The sequence below is a fragment of the Brachyhypopomus gauderio genome, unplaced genomic scaffold (genome assembly GCF_052324685.1).
Source record: "Brachyhypopomus gauderio isolate BG-103 unplaced genomic scaffold, BGAUD_0.2 sc99, whole genome shotgun sequence".
Classification (NCBI taxonomy): domain Eukaryota; kingdom Metazoa; phylum Chordata; class Actinopteri; order Gymnotiformes; family Hypopomidae; genus Brachyhypopomus; species Brachyhypopomus gauderio.
This window is the reverse complement of record NW_027506920.1, coordinates 80,577-101,765: the sequence shown is the minus strand read 5'-3', so window position 1 is coordinate 101,765 and position 21,189 is coordinate 80,577. Positions and strand designations below refer to the sequence as shown.

The following is a 21,189-nucleotide window of genomic DNA, read 5'->3' as shown; positions in this document are numbered from 1 at the left end:
TTACTACTACTACTACTACAACTGTTGACTACTGCTATTACTACTACTACTGTTGACTACTGCTATTACTACTACTACTACTACTACTGTTGACTACTGCTATTACTACTACTACTACTGTTGACTACTGCTATTACTACTACTACTACTGCTATTACTACTATTACTACTACTGTTGACTACTGCTATTACTACTATTACTACTACTGTTGACTACTGCTATTACTACTATTACTACTACTGTTGACTACTGCTATTACTACTACTACTACAACTGTTGACTACTGCTATTACTACTACTACTACTACTACAACTGTTGACTACTGCTATTACTACTACTACTATTACAACTGTTGACTACTGCTATTACTACTACTACTACTACTGTTGACTACTGCTATTACTACTACTACTACTACTGTTGACTACTGCTATTACTACTACTACTACTACTACTGTTGACTACTGCTATTACTACTACTACTACTGTTGACTACTGCTATTACTACTACTACTACTACTGTTGACTACTGCTATTACTACTACTACTACTACTGTTGACTACTGCTATTACTACTACTACTGTTGACTACTGCTATTACTACTACTACTGTTGACTACTGCTATTACTACTACTACTGTTGACTACTGCTATTACTACTACTACTGTTGACTACTGCTATTACTACTACTACTGTTGACTACTGCTATTACTACTACTACTGTTGACTACTGCTATTACTACTACTACTGTTGACTACTGCTATTACTACTACAACTGTTGACTACTGCTATTAGTACTACAACTGTTGACTACTGCTATTACTACTACAACTGTTGACTACTGCTATTACTACTACAACTGTTGACTCCTGCTATTACTACTACAACTGTTGACTCCTGCTATTACTACTACTACTGTTGACTCCTGCTATTACTACTACTACTGTTGACTCCTGCTATTACTACTACTACTGTTGACTCCTGCTATTACTGTTGACTCCTGCTATTACTACTACTACTTACTACTACTACTACTGTTGACTCCTGCTATTACTACTACTACTACTGTTGACTGCTGCTATTACTACTACTACTACTACTGTTGACTGCTGCTATTACTACTACTACTACTACTGTTGACTGCTGCTATTACTACTACTACTGTTGACTGCTGCTATTACTACTACTACTGTTGACTGCTGCTATTACTACTACTACTGTTGACTGCTGCTATTACTACTACTACTACTGTTGACTGCTGCTATTACTACTACTACTACTGTTGACTCCTGCTATTACTGTTGACTCCTGCTATTACTACTACTACTTACTACTACTACTACTACTACTACTGTTGACTGCTGCTATTACTACTACTACTACTACTGTTGACTGCTGCTATTACTACTACTACTACTACTGTTGACTGCTGCTATTACTACTACTACTGTTGACTGCTGCTATTACTACTACTACTGTTGACTGCTGCTATTACTACTACTACTGTTGACTGCTGCTATTACTACTACTACTGTTGACTGCTGCTATTACTACTACTACTGTTGACTGCTGCTATTACTACTACTACTGTTGACTGCTGCTATTACTACTACTACTGTTGACTGCTGCTATTACTACTACTACTGTTGACTGCTGCTATTACTACTACTACTGTTGACTACTGCTATTACTACTACTGTTGACTACTGCTATTACTACTAGCACATGTCTTACCCCATTCTCTCCTCCAATGAGATGAGTTTCATCCACGATGAAGAGACTGACATTTTGAACATTTTTTCTCTGTTTCCAACGGCGGGACAGGATATCCCACTTGTCTGGGGTGCTGATGATAATGTCTCCTTTGCCAAGCAGTTTGAGGTCAGTACTGGTTTCTCCAGTGAGTATGACCACCTTCTTATTCAGAGCATCCTGAAACTTCTGGTGCCAATCAACAAAAACCTAAACAGAATATGTATTACAAACATTAAAATATCAACCTATAGTGTTGCTTATTGGGCCATGATATCAATATATATTAATGGGTATAAACAAATTATGCTTTAATTTTAATGTAGTACATCTTGGAGGACATACTTGCTCAGCTAGAGCTTCCACTGGTGTAATATAGACACAGCGTCCTTCTGTGTTGTGTAGGAGCATCCTGAGAATGGCAAACTCTGCACAGATCGTCTTTCCACTGCCAGTGGGGGCTCCCACAAAAACATTGTCATCACTGTTGTACACTGCATTGAATACTGCAAGCACAGAACAAATTGTTATTTTGGACAGATACAGTGAATTAAGAAAGGATTCAGACACCTTTTGCATTGAGCCACTCACTGGCAATCTCCATTTTTAGGGTTCACACACGTAGTGTAGGGAACCTACTGTAATTGCTCAGATTTTTCTTCTTCTTATTTTTCTACGCATAAAACACATACTGCAGCCTAGACCATAAAGGCCCAGACACACCAAACTTGGCAGAAACGTGTAGTCTCTTTGCAGGACCATGCTAAAATACAGAGACCCACATGGGCCTGATGGTGGCGCTATAGCACACCATTTTGGTCCATATCTTCGTAGGTCTTAGAAACGAAATTCCACGTCTATAGGAGTCCTTGGCTCAAGCTAAACCAAAAAATCTTCAAGAACCATTAATCTCTGTCCACTTAGATTTTTAGCTAATTTGCATAATATGCTAAACCTACTTTTGCGTACTACTCCTAGGTTTTTCATGGTATCACCACAATCTTGGTATCAAACTACTCTGACGAATCTCATTATCAATAGTTATGGACAACATTGTGAGGTTTGCATACCGTCTGGTTGACATGTCAATCATTAGCTCTGTGGCATTGCCAAATTTACTTCAGCAGCTATATCTCAGCAATGCTTCATGAAACTTGATCAGCTGATAGGGCACATGACTGAGGTCACAGATCAAAGCTGGCCACGATGGTCCAATAGGGGGTGCTAACACATGAGAAAAACTATTTCTCATCAACCATTAGTCACATCAAGCCAAACTTTACATGCATCAGGGTCTCAAGTGGTATCAAGATACATAATGACATCACTCAAAAAACATGGCAGCCATGAACCAATTAATTGGTTTTGGCCATTTGACAGACTTAACATTGGCCAATTGACATGAAACCTGACCAGTATGCATATTTCAGGACTGTCATGCAGTGCAGTTTCGAAACATTTGGCCACTAGGTGGCGCTATTAGTGAAAATCATGCATAACTCCTCCAAATTTTCACGTAGGAACATGCAACTTGATTCTTTTGATTCCTTCCAGTACATTTTGCAATTACAAGTTATGCAGAACACAGACAAACGAACCTGACCAGAAATGAACCTTTTAAATCACTGAAATGTCTTTTTTCATTACTGTAATATCAGTATGGTAGTACTTGGCCAAATACTGGAACCAACCGAAAAGTACTGCTTACACGAAAGACCACACAAACACTCACAAAGCTGATCTCAGCATGTGATTTAGTTCTATGATCTAAATCATTTTGCCAATACAATTTATTTTTATCGTTATGGGCCTTTAGTGCCTCAGTTGAATCTTTTTTGCAAAGTGATTTATTTATGCATTTTTTCAACTGAAAGCTTCTTTTCACCTTTGGGCTTCTTTTTGCATATTGAGGCCCAAATGCCTATTTGTGTGTGAATCTGTCAATCGACGCTTGCGGCTATATTATTTAAATTCTTTGTTGAGGGATAGAGGGGTGTGTTTTGTCAACATTTGTATTGGTGTAGGTTCAAATTAGGCTGATAAGCACCTTGGGTCTGAATTGGGTTGAAGAAAGGAAACTTGTTTTGGTAGAGGCTCTCAAAGGCAGCGTTTCTCAGGGCAGATACAGGCAAAGGCTGCAGGTCAAGGAGCTCTGTTGGAGGAGGATACTTCTCTGGGAGGATCAGGTGTCTGAATGATACTGGCAGTTGAGTTTCACATGCTAGATGAGTGACAGAAAAACAAGGAATGTAATAAAAATTGTATTTGAGTTTGAATGACTGCATGAACATTAAGACATGTAAAGTAAAGCCCGGGGTGACTTACACAGCCATCGGTCCGAGACCACTCTGATGAAGTACTGTGGAGGCAATGGCTCAAACACTGGCACAAAGAAGGTGACCAAGTGCTCATCTTGAGCATACTTGGCTTTGAGCAGAAAATACTCATGGTGCAGAATTACTTCACTATCGACATCCTCCACCAAAATCCAAAATGCTTCTGAAGAGCCATGCACCTGAGAAATGTAAAGAAAATTCTTATTCTCCAAAATTTCTTGTTTGACCAGTAAAATGACATTTAAAAGCAGACATTCACATTTTCATGACACTTAAATAAGGTGTAGCATAAGTCAGGTTGGCAGACTGACCTTGTCATCCCATTGGAAGTCTGGTGTGATGGTGAGCTCCACCTTAAGGGTGGAACGGGTAATGGGTTGCAGGTGCACCGATAGGTCAAGTTTGGGGAACTGGTGCACATACTTATGAACGGTTTTCCCCATCTTTGGCATGCGGATCAACTCACCTATGAGGTAAAATGAATGAAATCTGAGGAATATATGTATATCTCATGCATATTTGGATACTACCTGCTGACAAACTATACATATACGTATAAAATATATACACAATGTATATAACCACACACAAGTATATAGACAGACATGAATGTACACACACAATTTAAAAGATACTCAATAGAAGGAGATTCAAAGCACCAACCAATTTCATTGTGGTTCAGATCATACAGACGCTCAAAGGGGAAGCTCTTCTTTTCAATCTTCTTAATGACTTCTTCCGGAAGTTTACGGAATTGACGCAGAGGAGACATTGACAGCCACCTGGGCCAAATAAGATTGTAGGCTTAGGTAGGTGTATGTAGTAGAACCTGATTTTAAATGTTATATAAATATTTATAATGTAAATAAAAACAAGATTCTAAATTACTTACATTCTTTTGTCTATCATCTTGCAAAGATTCATCGTCTTGTCTGTGAGCTGGGCCCAGCCCCGGGCCAGAACAATCTCAAAGATAGCCCTCATTAGCCGACCTGCACTCTGTACACAAAATGGGTATGATTGATGAGCAAGGTTATTATTTCTGTGCCATCATCATAAATTGGTCTAAACAGAAATATTTATTTATAAATTATTTACTCAATTGCAATGTCCTCACGTTAATCACATTTGCAATTTAACGACTTAAAAAGTCCCAACACACTTTTACCAAAAATCGTTGCCATCACCCATTGCTTGTTAGCTTACATTAGCCACCTTTACGTGCAAAACATTTACAAACCCTTTAAGTGATATAGCAGATATAATGGTCTAAATAAATATGGTCAAACGTAACACAGCCTTGTGTCTATTCAGCTACACATGTTCTTTTCAACTGCAAGCAAATTACGTAGATAAACATCACTAGATATGGGTAAAAATATAGCTTATGCATATAATTAGATTACGTAGATAAATTACGTAGATAAACATCACTAGATATGGGTAAAAATAGCTTATGCTTATGCATCATTCCCCGTTTTTGCCCTCATGTTAGAAAACTGAAATGTGGCTAGTTTGATGCACACAGCAGGCTAATCACAGCTATGTATATAACAGTGCTATGTACTATGTACATGACATTCATATAGTAAATAAATAAAATAGTGCTCTGTTATTGACAACATTCATTCATGCCATAGTATCACTTTGTATCACTTTCATTTACCATAAGTCTCTTCAGTGTGGGAGCAAGTACAGTGGTACCTCGAGATACGAGCTGCTCTACATACGAGCAATCCAAGATACGAGCACCGAGACGAGCAAAATTTCTGTTCGACATACGAGTGCACGCTCGAGATACGAGCATGAACCACTAGGTGGCAGTACAGTACTGTATTTCAATACTGTTGTAGCGACTACACCTCGCAGCGAATTCCACAACAGACAGGCACTTGGCCCTTTAAGTGACACTGGGGGAGCGGCGCCAGCGCGCCAGGGGAGGGGGAGAGGACAGTGCTTTTGTTTAAGTTGCGTGGTAAATAAAGTTTCCCTCCTCGGGATTTTCTGGATTACGCAGTTTCTGCCTTATTTCCCGAACCCGCTTCACTGTACAGTACTACAAACGTTTTTTTTAACATTATGGTGAAGTTACTGTACGTATTGTTTAATTATACATGTTGCGTGTGCCTTTATTAATAAAGAACATGTCTTTTTTCCACATTTACGCTAGTTTTGTGACTTTTTTAAGGACCGGAACCAATTACAATACTTTACATTGTTAAATTGCTTCGAGAACCGAGCAGTTCGAGATACGAGCATGGGTCTGGAACGGATTAAACTCGTATCTCGAGGTACCACTGTAAATTGTAAATATGGGAGTTTTAAAGTTATGTAAACAGTTCATATTGTAAACTTGCCTGGGTGACATAGACCATGTCAGCCATTAGAGCAAAGCCCTCCAGTTTGAGCTGGGAGATGTATGCCTGCAGCAGAACATTTATCTAAGAGAGAGAGAACACAAACATCAGTTCACATCATTAATGAGAATTAAAAAAATATTTTCACAGATCATGCACCACCCACACCCACCTTAGCACTTGGCTCCTCAATGCTCTCCTTCACTGGAATGGGTACCCTTTCCAGAAGCTTCTGAAGCTCTAGTTTCTCCTCCTGTCAGAACAAATATCAAATTGCCAACACATCACACAATAAGTGGATCATTTATTGAAATGTCTTAATTTAGTGCAAATTATGATAAGAATTTATGAACTGCTGTTAAATAGAATGAAGCTAGTGGCAAATGAAACCATCAATGTGGCAACACTGACCAGATAACATTTTCATAATTTGTTTATATTTTATTTTATATTATTTTATCTTGGTCCCTATCCTTTAGGAATGATCTTGAATGCCCTTGAATGTCCAAAACGATCTTTGTGAACTTAGGGTTATGCAGTCTGACAATATTCCGGTATACCATGGTATTTAAACATGGTGATGGTATATTAACTACTGTAGCCTTTTACCAGTAGGCTACAGAAACAAATTAGCAAATGGTGAATCTGATGTAAAGGGTACAATTAGCTTTGGAGGTTAATAAAAGTCAGTAGTGTTGTTCAGTGACGGTCATTTAGTGACGTTGGCCAAACTCAACATAAACTTGAGCCAAAGTAACGCTTTTCTTTTCCATGATGTCAAAAAGTACAGGGAATAAAAACCTCCAGTAAAAAAGAAATAGAAAAATCAGTTAAATGGTAACCGAGTTAATGCAACTGAACATAATTCAATATGACAATGGTACCTCTCTGACGGTGATGTTCCTGAACTCAGAGGAGAGAGAGAATACCCTGAAGAGTTCAATTTCACTCAGCGTAGGCTTCAGCAGTTGGTTGTAGGTCATTATTGACTCATGGGTAATGTAGAAGTGACTGGCAATGCGGCCCAAATCAGTCACCTATGGAACAATTAGATTAGATGCTTTGTCCACATCCATTCAAATCATGATAAAAACGAAACACTAAGACAGATTTCCTTAAGTTTTGCCTACAGTACTTCAAACTATCGCTTATAATGCATTACATTCAGCTCTATTGCAGGGGTCTACATTCTTCTCCATAAAAGGATAAAAAGTTTGATAAAAACTTAACAAGGAACAAATAAAGAGCATAACCTAAGTTGTTCAGACAGAACCTGTTTGGATGGAAAAAAAATCCTACATCTTTTTATACGACTTACCTGATTAAATGTTGTTTGGTTTACTATTATTTAAACTGTATGAATCTGAATGCAATGGGCTTAATGAGCAGCACACATTCTTGGTAAAAGGGAATTTTTTCTTGCAATTATTTCTCAAAATTGCAATTAATTAAATTGTATTTTATCAATATCATTGATATCAGTAAGGTATATCATCGCAAAACAGCTTTACAAGTTGGTCCAGACCCCTGATATACAAAACTGGGGCAAAAGTGCCAATGAAAAACTCCCTAACTTGTGCATAGACCATGTGAGGAAACAGGAGACCTTGGAGGACAGAGGGAGAGGACAAAAAGTCCATGTACCCGAGGCCCAAGTGCCGAGTGAAGAACCAACTAACCACCAAGCCAGACAAATTCTTCAGGAAGGATGTATTTTCGTGATGGGCATTTGTGGACCAGGCACTGTTCGTCCGAGATCCCCCGAGTTGAAGTGTTTGAAACCCATGTGTGTGGCCAGTAGTTGGATGAAACTGACTTCAGGATTAGGACTGTCCCTACCTTCAGTTAGCCACAATTACCTGCCTCTCAACAACATGGAAGCTCCAATCAGGCATGATTGCGGCAGAGATGTGTAGACATACGAGTCAATGCATGAGCAGAGCTCAGGAAGTCATTAGCAAGAACACCAGAGGAGCCAAGCAATGGTCAATAAAATAGTCAACCAAAGCTTGTTGACAGACCAAACTGTGCACCACCTGGGTTGACTACAAGACTCAATATACTTTCATGATGATTCAATGCCCCACACAGGGATACCAAGGCCACATGCACAAATCCTGTAAACTAGTGCTCATTAAACCTCTGATCAAGAAACCAAATCTTAGTCAAACTGTAAAACCTAGTTATAGAGCCATTTCATACCCATCATTTATATCCTAAGATCATAGAAAAAGCTGTGGCCCAACAATTATGCTTATATCTGCATAGGAATCACACATTCGAAAAGTTCCAATCTGGATTTAGGCCCACCACAGTACTGAAACAGCCCTAGGTAAAGTAACAAATTATCTTCTTGCCTCAGATCAAGTTTATGTATCTCCATTAGTGCTTCTCGATGTTAGTGCAGCTTTCAACAATAGATCAATGGATCTTGCTAGAAAGGTTAGAAAACTGGGTTGGAGTCTCGGGTACAACTAATAAGCACTACAACACTGACATCAGGTCATCTGTTATTTAGGATGCCTGATGTCTTTAAATGTCATTAACATGTATTACAATTAATTTATTTTAATGACATCAATTAACTATGTACAGTTATAAAGAAGTGTGGGCTCTTGGGGTCTGACAAATATACATTGTGTGAAAAATATGATATTTTTAGCTTCGCCATTTTCAACAAGCTAACGCTTAGTGCTAAGCGTTTCAGTTCAGCTCCACAGTTTTGCAAGTGATTGAATTCCTGCATTTGTTGACAGGCAGAGACATCCATGTGAGTGGGAGCTAAAGGAGCCTATCATTTAACTTTTAAAATAAAAACTCAAAAAGAAAATGTTTCCCCAAGTCTGTGTAACCTTCTGGTTCTGCCTTTTTAGCTAGGCTGTAATAATTTAATGTCGGAGTTGCTGCCACACTCCAGAAATGATTAAATTTCATCTGTCCCACATATGATCCCATACAGAGCTAATTTTCCCCATTTTATTTTTCCATATGGCTGCCCACCTACCCGAGAAATACTGAGACGAGGAGAGACAAGACTTTCCTGAGATCCATCCTGGGCCAGCCACCTTCTGCCTAACCAGCTATGAAGAATAAACCCACTGCCCTGAACCCTCTCACCACCCCAAATTCTCCCCTGCTATGACCACCATTACCAACCATCAAGACGTTTAAGACTGAATAGGAATTACAAAGAGAACTCGTATATATAAACACACACCAAGATGAGATTCATCCTTCCCATCTTTTGTTTTTCTATCTCTTTAATTGTTATGGTGACCGGTGTCGGCCAGAGGAGGAGGGGTTCTACATGTTATTCAAGACTTGGCTTCGTAACATTACCAACACTGATCTACGGGGTAATCCAATACAGGGAGAATGCTGAAACCATTTGGTAAAGGACTTGCCTGGAAGCTGCCGCTCCTCTTGTCATATTTGACGAGGTTGTTCTTCTCCAGTACTGTTGCAGCAGTGTGCACCAAGTCCATTCTACGCCGTTCCAGAAGTGGGTCTGCACCACGCTCATCATGGGAAACTCCATACAGTGTGGGGTTTCGCAGCATTCGCACATACAAATATGTGTAACCCATCCAATTCAGTGCATCCTGAGACCAAAAAGAACATGAGCATAAAACAAGGCTATAAAGTTGCAACAAAATGAATAACCAAATTTAAGCACATAGTGTATTTAGTCAGACATTCTTTGCTTTTAGCTGTATAGCCCATTGGATAAAAATGCTTTACAAAGAAAGTAATAAACATAAGCTATTTGAGAGCTAGGCCCATAAGGACACCATAAAAAGCAGCACTCAGGAATATTCTACCTATAGTTAACACATGCAAACTCCACTTTACTAAGACCACCCCCTTTACTTTCCCTTACATATTTTAAGGCATACATTATACAAGCAAATTTATTACTACTGCCCCCCAAATTTACAACACACTTCAACATCACAGTAACTGCAAAGACCATCTTTTAAAACAAAACTGAACACACACCTATTCACTCAGCACCATCACATATTCATTGATTACACTTCATTGATTACATATCCATTTATTAAAATGTAATATTTACTACTTTCTTCCCCATTTCTTGCATTTTCTTCATGCGTTACTAAACTTGTACACAACAGTGGCAATAGGATTTACAGTGTGTATGGTGACTTGTGTCTAGGGATGTCCCGATCCAGCAGTTTGACCTTCCGATCCGATACCAATATTTATTTGCACTTCCGATCCGATATCGGCCGATACCGGCCTATCCGAGAATGTATTAAAGTTTAAAGTTATTTAGCAAAATTACTTTGTTGTCAAACTCATGTTGAAAAGTGTTTTACTCTTGATAAGTAGACAGCTGAATTAGGTGTGTTTGAATAATACACAATTGCTGGTAAGGAGAAACTGACCTGTTTATTTAGCAATTAATAAACTCAAAATAGACAAAAAAGTGCAAATATTGAAAATTGTATTTTCAATTGCCGCATTATCTTGCTGGAAGTAGCCATCAGAGGATGGGTAAACTGCGGTCATAAAGGGATGGACATGGTCAGCAACAATACTCAGGTAGACTGTGGCGATGATACGATGCTCAATTGATACTAATGGGCACAAAGTGTGCCAGGAAAATATACCCCACACCAGAGGTCACTAACAGGTGGACCGCGGTCCGGATCCGGACCCGAACGCAGTCCTGTCCGGACCCAATCTCATTCCTGATTAACTCTGCAAATTTCTATTTCCATGGTCCGCAACCAGGGCTATTGAAAAAAGACTCTGTCACGAGTGTTACGTCCCCCCTCATCCCCCGCAGAAAAATAGTTGATTAGCCCTGCCCTACACCATTGCACCACCACTACCAGCCTGAACCATTGATACAAGGCAGGATGGATCCATGCTTCCATGTTGTTGATGCCAAATTCTGACCGTACCATCCCAATGTTGAAGAAATCCAGACTCATCAGACCAGGCAATATTTTCCCAATCTTCAACTGTCTAATTTTGGTGAGCTTATGCAAATTGTAGCCTCAGTTTCCTGTTCTTAGCTGACAGGAGTGTCACCCGGTGTGGTCTTCTACTGCTGTAGACCTTGAGACCATCCGCCTCAAGGTTTGACGTGCTGTGTATTCTGAGATGCTCTTCTGCACGTCTTGGTTGTAACGACTGGTTATTTGAGTTACTGTTGCCATTCTATCAGCTCAAACCAGTCTGGCCATTCTCCTCTGCCCTCTGGCATCAACAAGGCATTTGCGCCCACAGAACTGCTGCTCACTGAATATTTTCTCTTTTTCAGACCATTCTCTGTAAACCCTAAATATAGTTGTGCGTCTGGCACCAACAACCAAGCCACGTTCAAAGTCACTTAAATCACCTTTCTTCCCCATTCTGATTCTCGGTTTGAACTGCAGCAGACCGTCTTGGCCATGTCTACACGCCTAAATGCATCGAGTTGCTGCCGTGTGCTGACATTTGCATTAATGACCAGTTGGAAAGGTGTACCTAATAAAGTGGCCGGTGTGTGTATATCTAAATACATAAAACACTGCAGTGATTTTAATTTCAAGTCTATTGTGATACAGACAAGGTGTCATTGTCCTACTACTTGCAGATGTGTAGAAGCCTTACCTTAACATTCTGCACATTGCCCAACACAATCTCTGCATTAAGCATGTCAGGGAGTTTGCCCACCATCTGGCTCTCAATGGGCAACTGTTGGTTAAGTAAAGACAGATAATACTGCAACTCTCCATGAGATGTGATCAGAATGCCCTCTCCCTTAGTGTCATACTGCGGGCGACCTGCACGGCCCAGCATCTGAAATACAGGAATGGCACAATTCAAGATATAACGCATCAAAGATCATATGGAAATAAGTTAGTCACATATTAATGGTGCAGTGGTTTAGCAACAAACCTGTAGAATATCCAGAGCTCCTAATTCAGTCCATCTGCCCTTCTCTGGGCTGTACACCTGTGTGCCTTTGATGATGACTGTGTGTGCTGGCAGATTCACACCCCACGCCAGTGTGGCAGTGGACACCAGTACCTATAGGGTCAAAACATAATTAGGAACTTTCAACAAACAAGACTCTACAGGATTACAGGATTATCAAGTGTCTTGGATTCAGTTCCATCTAGGCTGGAAATAAAATAGTGACAGAAAGAAACCAAAACACTTACCTGAATGTGTCTATCAGCAAACAGATCCTCTACCAGCGTCCTGTCTACTCTGGTCATGCCAGCATGGTGGATTGCAAAGCCATAAGGCAAGAGATCCTTCAGCTCCAGATTCTAAACAATTTGTCAGAAAAAATTAGGACCCACTTGGGCTTGAGGTTTCTCCAGTAATCTAGTCTTTTTTTTTAACCTAACATACATGTCTATAATCATACTGATAACACCATAACTGGGTGATGTGTGTAGTGTATGAATGTCAGCTGACCTTGCACTGCTCTGCCTCAGTCCTCAGAACCTCTGTGGATGCAGAGCCCTCGCGGAGGAACAGTCCAAGGGTGTCTTTCTCTAGACACATGTCTCTGATTGCCCGTGCAGTCTTCCCAGTTTCTTTTCGTGAGTGTACAAACACCAAAACCTGATAAAAAGAAGCAACGTTTGATCTAAGCATTCATTCATTCAAATGTTCAGTAGAATATTTTGTAGTATTCATCTATCTGGGAAATTGTACCTGGTTCTTTCCTGCATGTTCCATGATCTTTTCATAAACAATTTCATTCATGATCTGAAAGCGCTTGATAGCCTTTTTCTCTGTGATTCCCACATATGTTTGTTCCAATGGCACAGGTCGGAAACTGCACAAAAGTACAAGATCAAAGATTGTTGTTTTTTTTAATGTACCACTCAATACACAGGACTGCCTTTTTCAGTTGGACCAAAGCATTCAGAGGGTTCTTTCAGAAGTTATATTACACATTAAAAACAAACATACTGCAATTAACACCACCCTTACCTGTTGTCAAAGTAGAACAGGCCTTTAGCAGGGTCCACACGCAGACATGTGGCCACATCTTCGTAATTTGGCAGTGTCGCACTGAGGCCAATGAGGCGCACATCTTCCTGAGTCAACTCCACATTTCGTATAGTACGGGCAATAAGAGACTCCAGCACTGGCCCACGGTCATCATGTAGTAAGTGGATCTCATCCTGAAAATGAAAAAGAAAAAAAAGTTCCTGCTGCACTCAATTTCTTATTTGCACAATGGTCTGGTTGAAAAGGAGATCAAAATTTCACTTACAATAATGATGAGCCGCACTAATTGGGTATATGTACGGTCCCCTCCCTTGCGGGTGATGATATCCCATTTTTCAGGAGTGCAGACAATTATCTGGGTAGCATTGATCTCCTCTTTGCAGAGCTGGTGATCTCCAGTGAGCTCAGACACTGTAATTCCATAACTTGCCAAACGCTACGAACAGAATTACAGTGATTACAAAGTGAGAAACAATACAACTACACAGAAACTGTAATGCTTCATCTTTGGAACAACTTGTCAGTTGTACCTTTCCAAAGCTGCCAACCATTTCCTGGACCAGTGAACGCATAGGAGCAATATAAATAATTTTAAATTCATCCACATTGATGGTGCCATCCATATTGATGTGCTTGCCAATCTCTCGAAGCATGGCCATTAAAGCAACATTGGTTTTACCAGCTCCCTGTGAATCACAAGCAGAAAAGTAAATAAAGTTAATACATGTTAGACTCAAAATTAAATAAATAATAGGAAAGTAAACATTTACTGGGTAAACTGTATATGTTTAACTTAATTTTAATTATTTCTATTAGATATAAGCAAATGCTAATGTTCTTACCGTGGGAGCACACACCAACAGGTTCCCATCAGTTTCCATTGTAGTCTTGAAAAGTTTACTCTGGATGCGGTTTAATGTTTTAAACCCTTCAAAGGCTGCCTGAGCATATTTTGGCATCTTCTCAATAGCCACCAGAGTCTGGAAGAGATTACCACAGTGTACGACAGGCACAATGCAAACAGCCATGTCAGTCTTGTTGCTATGGAGTGGTTAGAACTCAGCAAAAATGGGAAAACATTTTCAAAAACATTTTTGATTCCAGGGCCAAGTGACAGGATAATAAAAGGTTGCCTAAACTGCAACTGAGAATAACTGCATTCTCTGGCACTTTTAATCATGAAAGAACAATGACCTCCTAACAGGGAACAAGGTGTTTACGTCTAGTAATGGTGTGTAACCAAAATGACCTACTCACTAGCAAGTGCAACCATACACCAGAGGGATGGGCTGAAGACAACTTATTTCAAAAGGTATCGGAGTTAATTAGTGAGTGAAACTGTCCTAGGGATTTTGAAATTAAAAAGGAACTAAAATCAACACCATCCTTGCAAGCTTTGGAAAGTTAATGTTCGGATTGTTCGACATTATGTCAAAAGAGGAATGTAAGGCAAGCTCAATTCACTAATATTCACTTAAAGTTGGGTTGGGAACTGGGTCAAAATGGGTAAGCAAACTATGATGACTTTCAACTTGATAGTTTATCTCGGCTGTATTCCTAACCAAATTGCACAGTAGGGGCGAGAACGAGTTTTCAAACCTGTGAATTACAAATCGTACGTGTGTTTCCATGGAAACGCCCATTTGTACAAAAAAATCCCATTTCTAGTATTACTACAGCATACAAGATTATGTGTCCGATTATGGAATCCTAGCAAATGTTTGTCATATTCTTGGTTTAAGAGCCGTAAGTGCGACAGCATACAGGGAGAAAAAAAAGAGTGATCGTACTACAATGGATCAATCATCCATGAATACTGAACTCTACTCTAATACTTGTTACTTAAAGTTGTTTAAAGAAAAAACACTTTTTGCACTAGCCTTTTTTGACTTCTAAATGTGAATTTCAGAGTGCACTAATATTTATGTTAATTTATATTCAAGTGCAATTATTTATGTGGTAGGAACTACACCTTTTATTTATTTGACATTTGTGAAACAAAATACAATATTCATTTGTTTATAAAAAAATAAATAAAAAGGCTTTAAAACGGAAATGAGCACAGTATCTGACTTTGGTATCAAAAATGGTATCGAATTTCAATATTTTTAAAAGTATCGTATCGGTTTTAATTCTTAGTATCGTGACAACACTACTTCCTTGTAACTGTGGTTAAGTTGGCTTCATGTTCGCATATTCGGAAGTAGACATGTTATTTTAAATGTACTACTGTCACTAGGGGTGACCTGCAATAGTCACTGATTCGAGTATAGTCGACTATACCCCCTAGTTGACTATGAACGTCATAGTCGAATGTACCATTCTAACTGCATGGGGGTGCCCAAAGATGCTGCAAAGAATTAGTTGTTACATGAAATGTCTTTGTTTTCGTTATATATAGCTTTTATCAAATAAAATCATCCTAATTTCTGTTAATAATTATTTAAAAATAATGTGTGCGCATTAATAATAGGCATCTTCCTTACTACACATTAATAAATCACACCCTGCAGTTGCACAATCCAAATGAGCGGAGCTGAACACGCTACAGGATCAGCGTCCGCCGAGATTATAATGGCTACTAAAAAAACTTCAAAAGTATTTTGAAAAAGATAAAGATGAATCAAACAAAGTAAAGTGCAAGTTATGTCATCAACGTCTTTCATTTCGCATGAAAACAACCAACATGGCATACAATTTAAAACGTGTAAGGCGAGAAAAAAAAAAAAAAAAAAAAACAGTTTAGCCGTTTGTCGTTTCGGTCATGTCGTCGCGGTGCGTCTCGGCAAGTAGGCCTATAAACATTTTGCTTTTTAAACCCCGTTACTTGAACCTTTATTTATAATTATTTTTTTGCTGTTGTGTGGCAATTGTGTATATATATATATATGTGTGTGTGTGTGTGTATATATGTTGTATGCTCTTGATGATGGGCCAGTCTTGGATCAGGGTGTGCCACATCTGGACAAAGGTGTGACACTATGGATTTTCCTTGGCAGGGTTCTAGAGTGTGACCGATTTGGTTGCACGCGCGACCTAATTTCTCAATGGTGCGACTAAAAAAAAAATCTGAGGTCGCACTGGCTAGCTGTTCGACAGGAAAAAGTCTCCGCTACTATGAAAGTCTCCCTGTGGTTCAACAACAGACACAACCAATCGGTGTCTACAACAGATATAGTAAAGGGCGCCTCTGCCCCCAAATCTGACTGGCCTTGGTCCAGATATTCCTGCACGTGTTTGAATGTTTGAAAATGCTTGTGCTACAGACAGACAGAGAGAGGTGAGTAGCCTAGGCCCATCAAATAAACAGAGTGGATGTAGCAGCGGATGATGAGAAAAGATTAAAAGAATGATTGACAACTTCGTTAAGAATGTTAAGTTAAGGCCTGATTCGTCTGAAAATCATAATCAATGCTCTGACATGGAGCCATCAACCTCACAGGTTATGCCAAGCCCTAGTTCGGAGACGGCTTTAAGTCCACTCCATATGATCGACTCTGTGCCAGAGCCCACTGAAATTAAAAAGGGTAAAGTATATACATTTCGAAGAGAGTGGGTTGACCAGTTTCATTGACTAAGATACAGTAAACCTGATAAAATAATGCACTGCATTTACTGTAAAGAGTGTGGGAAGACCATGGCAGGCAATAGTGCATTTGTGACTGGTTCTAATACATTTAGAATCGAAACGCAAAAAAAAGCACAATGCATCTATAAAGCATATTAAGTGCCGCGATAAATGCACTGCCCAAGTGCAGCAGCAAACAGATGAGGCAGAGATGATAATCAAGTTTAACGTTGCCTACATTATTGCAAAAGAACAACTTCCCTTCACTAAATTCACTAAAATTCTTCAGGAGAAAAATGGCTTGAACGAAAACACGACATACAGCAATGATGTCGTGTGCACCCAATTTATAGGCATCATCGCACATTGCGAGATTTCATTTATATTGCAGGCATGAAAATGGGTCGGGGATTAAAATGGTGAGAAGACCGGGGGGCGGGGCATGTGACGTCATGGGGATACGGCGACGGGGCGTTGACATGTGACGTCCATGTGACATGTGATAATTAACGTGTGCGAACGAGATAATTAAGTATTACTTTATATAAAGCCAGGTTTACCTTCCTTGGGCAGTCAGTTTGCGAACATCCCTGGGATCTGCTTGCTTTGCTGTGAAAAAATAAATTTTGTTGCCACGTGTGAAAGGCGACATTAGTATCTCGTTCCCACGCGTTAGGAAGTCGTGGCCACGCGTTATTATATTTTTTGCATGATGTCACCTTACGGGCTTCGTAAAATATAGTAAAATCCATAAAAAAATTTTTTTTTGACTGTCTTGTCAATGGATTCAATGTATGGAGCCAGATCCTTAAACGCGAGAGGTAGGGCTGTCGCGATAACCGCAGTATAGCAATACCGCGCTATTGACGAGAAAATCGCAACGTACGGGAATTAACCGCAACAACCGCAATATTTGTGTTTTTTCCCATGCGAGGGGAAAGTGCCTGTGCAAGAGTTAAAGTCATTTTCCCATCAACCCCCTGTTATCATCCGGTGCGGCTGATCAACAATCCGTCTCCTTTTTTCAAAGATGGAAACTACGGCAGATGCTCTGGTCAAAAAACAAAACGCGACTTCGCCGGTTTGAGAGCATTTCGGGTTCAAGTCAAATCCACGCAGATCCACTCGCCTGGTGGCGCGTCAATGAGGCTAGATTTCCTCTGCTCTGCAAACTTGCCCGCAAGTACATGTGCATTTGTGCAACAAGCACACCATCAGAGCGAGTTTTTAGTACTGCTGGGAATATTGTTAGCCCTTTCCGCTCCTCACTGAAACCACATAAGGTGAATATGTTGGTTTTCTTAGCGCGCAACAGGGACGTGACAACTCAGGTTTAAGCTGAGACGTTATTCTTCTGGTTAAGGAAAGATTTCGTTTTATTGATTTATTTATTAAAATCTCTTTTTGTGTTTAAAATCTCGTTTAAAATATTTACCCTACACTTTTAAGAAAGCGAAAGAGCATGGGTTCTTACTGCATCTCATTTGACTTCTGTGTTCTCTATTTGACAATAAACACATATTTAACTGCTCTTAAAACTGTGTCTTCTTCTTTAAAAACAATAAGAACCCCTTTACAATAAAAACAATAAAACAATTATATAGCTCTAAAATTAAGATTTTAGACGACAAATGACGCATATCGCGTCATACCGCATATCGCGGTGTTGAGCCACCATAAATAACCGCAGGGGAAATTCTTTCACCGCGACAGCCCTAGCGAGAGGCCGCTTTCGCCATTCCAGATGGCTCAGTCAAAACCATTACGTCTTAATGAACCAATAAATACATCAGCAGCGAAAATGAGTGTAAAAATAGGGCAGTCATGGCCTGGTGGTTAGGGAACTGGTCTTGTGACCGAAGGGTCCCAGGTTCGATTCCCAGGTTCGATTCCCAGGCCTGAAGCCATGACTGAGGTGCCCCTGAGCAAGGCCCTTAACCCTCAATTGCTCACTTGTATAAAAAATGAGATTAAAATGTAAGTCGCTCTGGATAAGGGCGTCTGCCAAATGCCAAAAGGGTTCACGTGTTTTTATTTTCTAACGTGGGCTAAAGCGACAAGCATTTACAACTTCATCTTCAACCTTTTCAGCCCAGACACTAGAAAAAAAATCTTGTTTCTTATTTTATGTCACCGTTAACTACACGGGGTTGACGCGAACTTAATAGGTCTATCTATCTACCTATTTATCACAAGAGCTTGTGGCTCCGACAGTGTTCAACGCTGTAGCGAACGGCAGTAACTTTGTTTTACCGCAAAATATGAAAACGATTGAAACCGTTAATAACCCAATTAAATCCACTGGGAAATGTACGCTCTGGTAAATGTAGTGGTAAATGTACGCTCTGGTAAATGTAGTGGTAAATGTACGCTCTGGTAAATGTAGTGGTAAATGTACGCTCTGGTAAATGTAGTGGTAAATGTACGCTCTTCTGACTTGTCCGCGGTGTAGCACTAGGTCCTGCTTCTCGTCCCGCTTAGCAGTAAATGAGTAACATGAATGAAGAACGTTCGTATGATTGAACGCTATTTGGCCTCTATGATGGTTCGGGGCGGAAACTGCTGGCCACTGTGTCATTGAAATTGCCGATTTCGGAAGTGCTCTGTTTGCTTATTAAGTCAATATGATAATTAAAATATATACATATAATCTCCCGACCCCCCCCCCCCCCCCCCCCCAAACAAAAAACTCATCGGATCTACACGATTCACGCAGGTCACCCTTTTCAACTTCAAAACGGCGAATTTCGCCGAAAGGTGACAGATTTTCATGCCAGATATTGAGATGTTTTAAGTTTAAACTTCAGCTCAGTGAAGCACTTTAAGTGCCAACACTTTTTCAGTAAGTTACTTTTCTTGTAGCATTGTTCTTCAAATAAAGAACTTTATGTTCACCAAATTGTTAGTTAATTATTTACAAATCAATACTGTCTATATGGACAGCAATTTTTTAAAAAGTGAAGCCGGTAAAACGGCGACTGTGATGCAGTTTTGGGTGCACCTAACTTTTGTGCTGGTGCACCCAAGCAAAAAAGTTATGCGCACCAGTGCAGAAAGTTAGTCTAGAACCCTGCTTGGGACATTTAATGCGCTTCAATACACATCACCAGTATGCATACACACACTGTACATCTCTAAAATCAAAACAGCTTTTTCTTTTGACATTTTCTTCTGTATTATAGGCTCTCAAATGGAACCAAAATTATGGAAAAATAAGCCTGGAGGTGAATCTGTATGTTGGACCAAGTGTCTACTTCAGTTTGAGTCCTGAATGTTCATTTTCCAATACATACACTTTGAGATAACTAGTATTAAAGTGTACTAGTACAAATGGCTCAAAATGGGGCGAAAATGGTCTCTGCACAAAGTTAATAGGTACAGTTTCCCTAAGCTTAACTAATACAAGGCCTCCAAATTACTCGTATTTTGATAGAGTGTGTGTACAAATAAGATTTGCGCGCACACACACACACGCACGCACACACACACTTAGGAATAGAAGACACACCTCATCCTCAGCAAAGGGCTTGGGTTTAAGTGCAGGTACATGCACCTCCTCATATCCTTTTCTCTGCTTGCGGAAGGACCCATCAGGAAGCTGGCAGCGCTTATTTGCCATGAAGTGACTTCCTTGGGTGAAAGCAAGGTCCTCCAAATCCAGCATCTGTCGAGCTGCCACTGACTGAAGGAGAGGAGAATAATCAAGGCCTGCTTCAAGCAGATACCACAAAACACCAGCTACTAGTTGTTAAACCATTATATGTACATGGGTAAAACCATTATCAAAACACAGCAGAAAGAACACTAGAAAATAAAGCTTTGTAAGCCTTGACTGTACCTCTCCATGATCAATGTCCATAGACTCCAGATCGTTGTCTACTCGAGACTTTCTCACTCTCTCCCTACGTGATCTCTCCTCCTAAAATGGTTGTTAAGAATTTAATATAATGTACAAGGTTACATGACATCAACAATGTATTAATTACTACCAAGTAAACATCAAGTCAGATGTGCGCTCACTCGAATAATATCCTCTTTCTCTGTTTCCTGCAGTTGGTAAAGAACTTTGGACAAGTCCTGATCTGATTCCATTTTGCTGATGATGCGTTCTTTCTCAGCCTCACTTTGAGCACTAGCCAACATGGTGCAGTAGAGAACTGTGAGTGGATGGAGAAATCAAATGAA

At 39.8% G+C, this 21,189-nt stretch overlaps 1 protein-coding gene across 1 annotated transcript in view; it reads right to left on the bottom strand.

The window, feature by feature from the left end:
* Positions 1-21,189, bottom strand: part of snrnp200 (small nuclear ribonucleoprotein 200 (U5)) — a 35,700-nt gene that overhangs the window by 8,378 nt on the left and 6,133 nt on the right. Inside the window, exons 9-31 of the mRNA XM_076992888.1 lie at positions 21,025-21,161; positions 20,843-20,923; positions 20,513-20,686; positions 14,279-14,416; positions 13,967-14,122; positions 13,702-13,872; positions 13,416-13,609; positions 13,134-13,257; positions 12,891-13,040; positions 12,629-12,739; positions 12,363-12,494; positions 12,075-12,263; positions 9,854-10,051; positions 7,334-7,486; positions 6,622-6,702; positions 6,450-6,533; positions 4,985-5,091; positions 4,756-4,874; positions 4,404-4,558; positions 4,082-4,271; positions 3,804-3,977; positions 2,102-2,262; positions 1,739-1,966 (exon numbers count right to left, since the gene is read on the bottom strand). Coding sequence (XP_076849003.1) covers positions 1,739-1,966; positions 2,102-2,262; positions 3,804-3,977; positions 4,082-4,271; positions 4,404-4,558; positions 4,756-4,874; positions 4,985-5,091; positions 6,450-6,533; positions 6,622-6,702; positions 7,334-7,486; positions 9,854-10,051; positions 12,075-12,263; positions 12,363-12,494; positions 12,629-12,739; positions 12,891-13,040; positions 13,134-13,257; positions 13,416-13,609; positions 13,702-13,872; positions 13,967-14,122; positions 14,279-14,416; positions 20,513-20,686; positions 20,843-20,923; positions 21,025-21,161 — 3,407 coding nt within the window. The remainder of the gene's footprint in view (positions 1-1,738; positions 1,967-2,101; positions 2,263-3,803; positions 3,978-4,081; positions 4,272-4,403; positions 4,559-4,755; positions 4,875-4,984; positions 5,092-6,449; positions 6,534-6,621; positions 6,703-7,333; positions 7,487-9,853; positions 10,052-12,074; positions 12,264-12,362; positions 12,495-12,628; positions 12,740-12,890; positions 13,041-13,133; positions 13,258-13,415; positions 13,610-13,701; positions 13,873-13,966; positions 14,123-14,278; positions 14,417-20,512; positions 20,687-20,842; positions 20,924-21,024; positions 21,162-21,189) is intronic.